The 7,908-nt window shown below is 43.1% G+C and overlaps 2 protein-coding genes across 2 annotated transcripts; one reads left to right on the top strand and one right to left on the bottom strand.

Moving 5' to 3' along the window:
- The first annotated feature begins 2,266 nt into the window (after positions 1-2,266).
- LOC143485469 (TOG array regulator of axonemal microtubules protein 1-like) lies at positions 2,267-3,846 on the top strand. The gene is made up of 5 exons (XM_076984912.1): positions 2,267-2,387; positions 2,715-2,787; positions 2,977-3,066; positions 3,172-3,293; positions 3,592-3,846. The coding sequence occupies exons 3-5, from the start codon at positions 3,063-3,065 to the stop codon at positions 3,844-3,846; spliced, it is 381 nt and encodes a 126-aa protein (XP_076841027.1). The 5' UTR covers positions 2,267-2,387; positions 2,715-2,787; positions 2,977-3,062.
- Positions 3,847-5,477: 1,631 nt separating this feature from the next.
- On the bottom strand, positions 5,478-7,602 carry LOC143485468 (zinc finger MYM-type protein 1-like). Its single transcript, XM_076984911.1, has 4 exons — positions 7,539-7,602; positions 7,003-7,297; positions 5,748-6,713; positions 5,478-5,512 (listed from the first exon to the last, which is right to left on the bottom strand). Exons 2-4 carry the CDS (start codon positions 7,289-7,291, stop codon positions 5,478-5,480), a joined length of 1,290 nt encoding a protein of 429 aa, XP_076841026.1. The 5' UTR covers positions 7,292-7,297; positions 7,539-7,602.
- Positions 7,603-7,908: the final 306 nt, after the last annotated feature.

The following is a 7,908-nucleotide window of genomic DNA, read 5'->3' as shown; positions in this document are numbered from 1 at the left end:
TATCTGAGCAGTCACAGTCTCTCCAATATGGATGCTGGGCCTCAGGTAGGATGCTGGCCGTATTGGCACATGCATCCACAGCATCAGCACATCCACTGGCAACCCAGAGCATCTTCTAGCTGCTTTATGGAATTGTCTTTGTAGAAACATGTAGTCAAGATACAGAATGCAGGTTAAATATGTAAAATCAAATTAAACTTCCATATATATAGTACACGTGCCAGTGATTTAGCATGTGGCTCCAACTAAACTTTTAGCAGGAGATTCAAGTGTTACTGAAAAGCCATCTAGTGTAATAAGAAGATTCGACCAATTGCTTCTTGCAGTCTTGGATCCAAGAAGTAACACCTCAGTTTTATCAGAATTTAGAAGAAGAAAATTAGACGCCATCCAGTTCTTTATTTCTTGGATGCAGTTGTCAGTTTTGGTAGTAGTATTGACATCATCCAAATTAGAAGATATATATAACTGAGTATCATCTGCATAGCAATGGAAGCTAATACCATGCCTACAAATGCTTTCTAGCATATATAATAGAATAACATGGGACCCAATACAGATCCTTATGAGCATTCATTATTTTCAAGTACAAATTGGTAACGATTGTTCAGGTAGGATTTGAACCAGGAGAGTGATTGACCTTTATCTGAGAATATTAAGAGATTTTAAGACTACTTTAGACGGTTTCAGTGCCGTGGTGGGTCTAAGCACGTTAGGTCTTGCAGGGCCTACAGCCATGTAGCCAGGTCAGATAGGAGACAGTAGGAAGCATGAGTGTAGTTCCTCTTAGATGTTCTGCTCCCCTGTGCTGTAGGAGGTGAGTGAGCAGGAGAAGCTGAGGGAGACGGTCCAGAAGGACCACACGCTCCTGAGAAAGAAAGAGGAGAGACTCAGCCAGCTGGAGACGTCACTGGCAGAGGAGGTAACACACACACACACACACACACACACACACACACACACACACACGCGCGTATGCCTGCACCCACACACTTACGTACAAACCCACATTAATACCTACCTGGGCTTTACAATGTTTTTCTCAGCTGTCATGTGATGAAGGCGAGCGGCTGGTGGGAGATCGGAGAGTCTCATTTGATGTCAGAGACTCAGAGACGAGCAGAGACGAGTATGGCCAAGAGGAGACGAGTGAGAGACAAACTCTGAATGCACAACACGCACACACGGGTAGACATTTTGAGAAGGCACTAATTTTGGTTTTCACAAAGTTTACTGCCATAGTTTTTTTTATGGTGGCAATTTGTATTGATTCTAGATTGTGAAGAGTGATTAGATGAATTGCATGAATTGCAATTAATTGCAAAGTCATTCCCTGTGATGAAAATGACCTTTTACAATACAAAATTATTGCATTATGGCTCCTCCATTTCAGTTAATGGAGATCATTTCAGTGATGATCTCGTTAGCTCAGGAGATAAAAAGTTGATGAGGATAAGACAGCTGACATCAATCCGTCATGCTGATTAGAAGAGAAGACTGGTTGCTTTAAAAGGGTAGTGGTGCGTTTACGTTTTCTCCTGTTAACCATGGTCACCTCCAAGGAAACACGTTCAGTCATCATTGCATCAAAAGGGTTTCACAGGCAAGGACAATGCGGCTTGTACGATGCACCCCAATCAACCATTTATCCAGTCACTAAGGACTTTGGGGAGAGTGCTTCAAGTTGCATGAAGGAGGCTTCAGGGAGCGTCTCCTACAGGAGCGTCTCCTACAGAGGAGGCAGCTATGAGCCTCCTCACACCATCAAAGTGTGGGGTCACTCCCAATGTTGCCTAAGCAAAGCACAGCCATGAATAAGGGAAGGTATCAAAACATCCTTCCAGAACAACTTCTCCCAACGATTCAGGAGCAGTTTAGCAACAAACAATTATGGACTGTTAATAATTGTACTTCATTATATCACATAAACATTTGACAAAAGGTTCTTAAAAAAATAAACTGAGGAAGCAAACTGTGAAAACTAAAAATTCTGTAAGCAGCTCTAGAGTCCACTCTGGTCTTGATGGTTCATAGTTGTCTGATGTTTTTATCTCTCTAGCAGTAATACACCCAAACCCTGGTCTTCCTCTCTGTTTCAGCACATGCAGTGCCAGTGAAAGTGCAGCAGTTAGCAGAGTCCCTGCAGCAGATCTCTGGCCAGCTGAACACAGTGCTGGGTGCACTGGGATCTCTCACTGGGAGGACCGTCCAGCCCCTCCCTCAGCCACCTCCGTCCTCCTCCTTCCCTCCTGCCCCGTCCTGGGCATGGACACCAAGCCCCGCCTCCTCTTCATTGGCCAATCAGAACAGTTTCTTACACTGTTCTGTCCCAAAAACACACGGGTCTGACCTTCATTTGAACTCCCACTGGAGCAAACTCTTCCCTGGTACGTAGAGACAGACACACCCCAAACATTAGCAGTGATGAGCAGTGGTCACCTCAGTGGGCTGCAGTAACTTTCACTAATGCTTCATTTCTTCATCACTCGTAAAACCTTTAAAATACAAATAGAAAACTTCTGCCTCTCCCTCAAGCACAAACCAGTCACTGCTGGATTTATAGCCTTTTTTGCATAGTTGATGACCTCCATTGATTTTCTGTGCTTGGATAATGCCGATCTTTTCCAGTGCAAGTGTGATGCAGTGTAGAGACCTGCTTCAGATTAGCTTCAATCTAAACCGCACTACCTGTATTAAGACTGCTCTGATTTTAGGAGTTTCCATGGATACCAGTGCCCGCTATCCCATGAGGGCTAACAGAGCATATAGTGGATACACTCCAGCAAGGTGACTACACACACTTGCACACCTGTGCAGGCTTGCTCACAATCTCTCACTCTCACTCACAGGGTCAGTGCTGCTGTTGATTTTGAAAGGAAAATTGATGAACTCATACAGTGCTTTTCCATTATGTGTGTGTGTGTGTGTGTGTGTGTGTGTGTGTGTGTGTGTGTGTGTGTGTGTGTGTGTGTGTAGTCTCTCCTCTGAGCTAGATAGCCAGAGGCTGCAGAGACTGATTGAAGACAACAAAAGGTGGCTGGAATCACAACGCAAAGACCCAAATGTGTATCCTTTCACAATCTCTCTCTCCCCCTCAGTACGGGAACAGAATGCATCATATTTTCACACACACTCTCTTGCACCCTTGTACTCTCCTGAACCTCTGCCCAGGCCTCTCTTCACACGCTACCCAGCTGCCCCACCCACCAATGGGCTGGTCCAGCTCGGCCTGGACGAGAACAATCAGATCAAGGTCTACCATTACCGAAGAGGCACAACCCACTGATGTCCGTGTATGTCCAGTGCAAACAAATCAGTGGATAGACAGAATACAAACATGCCATCAGCATGTACACATTACATGTGTACACGTTGCTGACAAAGTCAAGTCAGATTTAGCGTAGTACTTTGAAATTCTTTTTTGATAACATTTCTCATCTAATTGAAATTCAGATGGCATATCTAACTGTAATTAGTGATTAAGGTATTTCCGCCTACATAACACATTGCAGTGGTGGATTATACTTATTAAGATGGCGGTGGCAGTGTTGGATGTGGCTAAAACGAGCTGGAACGTCGTCTTTCCTGCAGGTGCTGAACCTGCGCTCTGGCGTGTCCCGCATGGCGGTGGTGACCTTGAGGGAGTTGTACTCCAGCCTGCAGAAAGGGATGGACCAGGAAGTGGAGGCTACAGCTAAGGTCCTCCTCCACAAAGCAGCGGAGTCCAATGGCTTCATCAGGCAGGACGTGGACACAGCTCTGGACAGCATGGTGCAGAACTGCACCCCCATTTGGAGCATGAACGCCCTTCTCGCTGGAGGACTCTGGTCAGTTAGCATGCAGTGAGCTTTAAACTGTGGCTTTCAGATAGCAACAACAGTCACAAGAAGCTAACACAGCACTAATTTTGGCTGCTGTTTTTACCTCTCCAATGTTCTTTCAAAATATTGCCCTGGCCTATATCAATATTTTTTGTTATTTATCCTCTTATATGTTATTTTTATTGCGTTCCATCTCCGCTCTGCTGATCCAAACTGCCCTTCACAATGCTTAAAAAATAGGCTAGTTAGCTAGCTCACAGAGGACATACAAACATTTTCTGTTTAAAAATACACATGTACACTAACTGGTGCAAGCTAAGCAATCGAATAGAATATGATCATTTGATTGTGCACTTAGATCATACATAAGTGTTTTAAGTTTCTTTATAGAAGCGAAAAGTTGTACTGTCAGGGGCGGTTCTAGACCAGTTTTACTGAGGGGGCCTGGCTGGGGCCAGGGCTTTGGTCAGAGGGGCACATTCAACCCAGGGCAAAAAAGACAAGGATTCGAAATCTTATTTGGTTTATTTTTATAAAACTAACCAGTAACAATTGTAGCCAAAGTGAATGGCTCAAAATATCACATTTGAGACAAAAAAAAAATAAAAAAAACACTTTACAGACTGTATTGACTGGAGAAAATAATCAGCAGATGAAATGACAATGAAAATAACTGTTAGGTGCAACCTCGGTTCAGTTTCTCAGTCCAAAATTATACACATTGGCTGCCCTACTATTATAGCAACTGTATTCTGCGGTTTTGGTGATTTCTGGCAAACCGATCAACAAACAAGTCAAGACTCAATGCCTTTGCCCTCTTAGACTCAATGCTCAGTACACCTAAATTGCTTAATCTCTCGTCGTTCATAGTGGATCTGAGGTATGTTTTCACAAGCTTTAATGTAGAAAAACTCCGTTCACAAGACGCAGTACTCACTGGGATCGCAACTGCTATTTTACAAAGTCTGTAGAGCTCAAAAAACACTTCTTTATATGGCTCAATGAACTGTACTAGCTCTACTGTACTGGAGGGTCTCTGCATCCCAGTCTTTATTTTCCTGTCTAATATCCTTCTGAACTGATGCAGTTCATGGCCCAGGTCATCAATATTTGAATCATATAATTGAGCAAATGAAAACAGATTTGTCTCTTTCAAGAATGCATCTTTTTGGGGATTTAGAGCCTGGATGCTATTCATTATGTCACAATTTCTTCTAGAAAATCGTCTTTCAAGCTCACTGAGCATTAGATCGATGACGGGCAAGAAAAAGTTTGTACGAAACCCGTCTTTGTCTCGCTCTGACTCTCTCTGCCCAACAGTGGTCAGTACACAGTGCTCGCTGAGTTTAGAGCTTAGTGCTTTTTGTCTTTTTGCAGCTGGTGGTGCTGGATCACACTGCCCCAAAACATTCAACACTTCAACCCACACATCATCAAAAAATGACTCCTGCCTGAAATCATTCAATGTCTGAACTAAAGCTTCAACTAAATCTACAGCTTTTGAAATGTCAAGTGTTGAAGACTGTAGCATATCGGAGAGAAGTTTTGTTTCTCCAAACACTTTACGGAGTGTAACAAGATGCACTACGAATTCAAGATCTATCTGTGCCAGCAGACCTCGTGCGTCAACAGATCTTTCCCCATTACGTTCTTGGGCTATCTCTTGCAGTAGTCGCTTAAGGGCAGCCAGTCTGTCCATGATGTTACGCAGAGCTATAAATCGGCATGCCCAACGAGTGTCACTTAAACGCTGGAGCTCTCTTGGTGCACCTTCATACATCTCTTTTTGTATAGCTAGCCATTTAGGATGGACAGCTGATCCAGATGTGAACACATATAGTTTTTCTAATAAGTAGAAGAACTCCTCTACCTCCGGGAGAGCTTTGACTGTATCTATTAAAACTAGATTTAGACAGTGGGCAGTACAATGGAAGTAAAAAGCATATTTTGCTTCCTCTTTGATCCTCGCCTGTACCCCAGAATGCTTACCGCTCATGACAGAAGCCCCATCATAAGCTTGGCCTACAAGGTTCTTTTTGTATTCAAGACCATGATTTTCCAGTATGTGGATTATTTTATCACTAAGGCCTGCTGCATCGAGCTTTTCTGTGGATTCAAAATGGAGAAAACTTTCCTGGATAGCTCCATTGTAGTAGTACCTTAGTACGAGAGAGATCTGTTCCTTTTTCTTTACATCTTTTGTTTCGTCTGCCACGATGCTGAAGACTTCACTGTTTTTCACTTCTTCTGTAATTTCCGTTCGAACCATGTCTGCTAAACAATCCAGAACCTCATTCTGAATGATTTTGCTTGTATACTTTGCATTATGGTTGGAAGCCAACCTTTTTTTAACAGATTTGTTGTGGTTAGCAATTATGTCTAGAATTGCCTTGAAGTTCCCTTTATTACCCGACTCTGCAGACTCATTATGACCTCTTTGAGCAATGTTTTGAGTAGCAGTAAGTAACAGCACTTCCCCGATTGTTTTTATGTATTCTCGATTTTCTTTGACCTGTCTATTGTGCTCCTTGTTTAAAACATTGACCAGTGTTGCATTAGCTGCTGCAGCTTTCTGATAATCCCTCCATGTAACCATGGCTTGTTTGTGCCGCTCAGACCTTGCATGTAATGCAAACCCCGCCTCTTTGTAAGTTGCTTTCTTCCAGTTTTTGAAACCAACCGGCGAGTCAAAGACTGTGTCTGGGCTATTGGGAGGGCTAAAATGTCTGCAAGCATAACAATACGCAGAGTCCAAATGTTGTGAATATTCAAGCCAGGGGTGGATGTGGTACCAGGCTGACTTGAAGCTCCTCCTCCTGTCTCCCATCAAGGTCCTGGGAAACAACTTTAGGTCTGGCTGCATCGGTGGGTCTTCTTTACATTTGCTGATGTCTGTGGAGACAGACAAACCAAATATATGTAAATAAACATATATTCTGCATGGACACGTCATATAAACTGCAATTACACTGACATTGCTCAAATGCACACACACGTCTAAATTGCATCACTGTATTTATTTATTAATGCTACTTATTAATTGTATTAATTAATTGTATTCAGTACATTCTTTCATTGTATTCTAAAGCCTGACCAGGGACTAAGACTGCAAATTAGCTTAAGATAGACGTTTTGTATGCATCACACTAAGCAAGCAAGTGTTTTCTTCAGCATCACAAACCTGATGGTCCAGTGCTTGTGGATGCACATATATTCTCTGTCTGTGTCTCACACTCTGCTTGTATCTCACTCTCAGCTTCCTCACTCTCAGGATTTTCATCTGTCTCTCTTTCCTGCTCTGTGCCCTCTCTCTGAACACCGGTGTCTCCAAAGACCTGCTCGCTCTCTGTGGTGCTCTCGACTTGCTTCTCTTCAGCTCTAACACCATCTGGCTCTGTCTCAATGTCTGCCTCATTGTAATTCATCTTTTTGGTACAGAAATAGGACGTAATGTCCTTTTTTCTCTTCATTTTGAACTATGGACAAAAAGCAAAGTAATGAAGAGTAATGTAATGAACACACAACACTTCGTAATGAACACACAAAACTTCGGCAACCCAGAATATAAGTAACATTTAACTATAATAATAGGCTACTGTTGCGGGCTTGCTTGGTTTTGTGTTGTGGTAATGTTAACTAACGTTAGCTAGAAGCATGCAATCAACACAAGCTGACATTAACGCCTGGCCAACAACATTTCTTGAACAGAAATCTTACCTTGTAACAATTCAAAGTTTGTCCTGGTAATCGTTTCTTGCTTCCGTCTGCTTCTCGTTGGGTGGATGGACAACTCGCGCTCGTTTATTCGCGGTAAATCTACAAGCCAGTTCCGGATTCAGTGGTGCAACGCACTAAATGATCCGACTAAAATGTTGAGCCACGCGCATTAGTTCCACCTTTCGCGTCGGCGCGATATCACAATTTTAATAATTACTGTATAATCTTCGTTTGGAGGGGGGGCCACGGGGGGGTCCTGATTCACTTTTGCGGGGGCACTGGCCCCTGCTGGCCCCCCCTCAGAACCGCCACTGTGTACTGTATACATTGATTGGATGGATTAATAGTTATTACTATTATTATAATAGTT

This window comes from Brachyhypopomus gauderio, unplaced genomic scaffold, assembly GCF_052324685.1.
Source record: "Brachyhypopomus gauderio isolate BG-103 unplaced genomic scaffold, BGAUD_0.2 sc34, whole genome shotgun sequence".
NCBI classification, from domain to species: Eukaryota; Metazoa; Chordata; class Actinopteri; order Gymnotiformes; family Hypopomidae; genus Brachyhypopomus; species Brachyhypopomus gauderio.
Note: the sequence above shows the minus strand (reverse complement) of the source record. Positions and strands in the feature narration are given on the sequence as shown.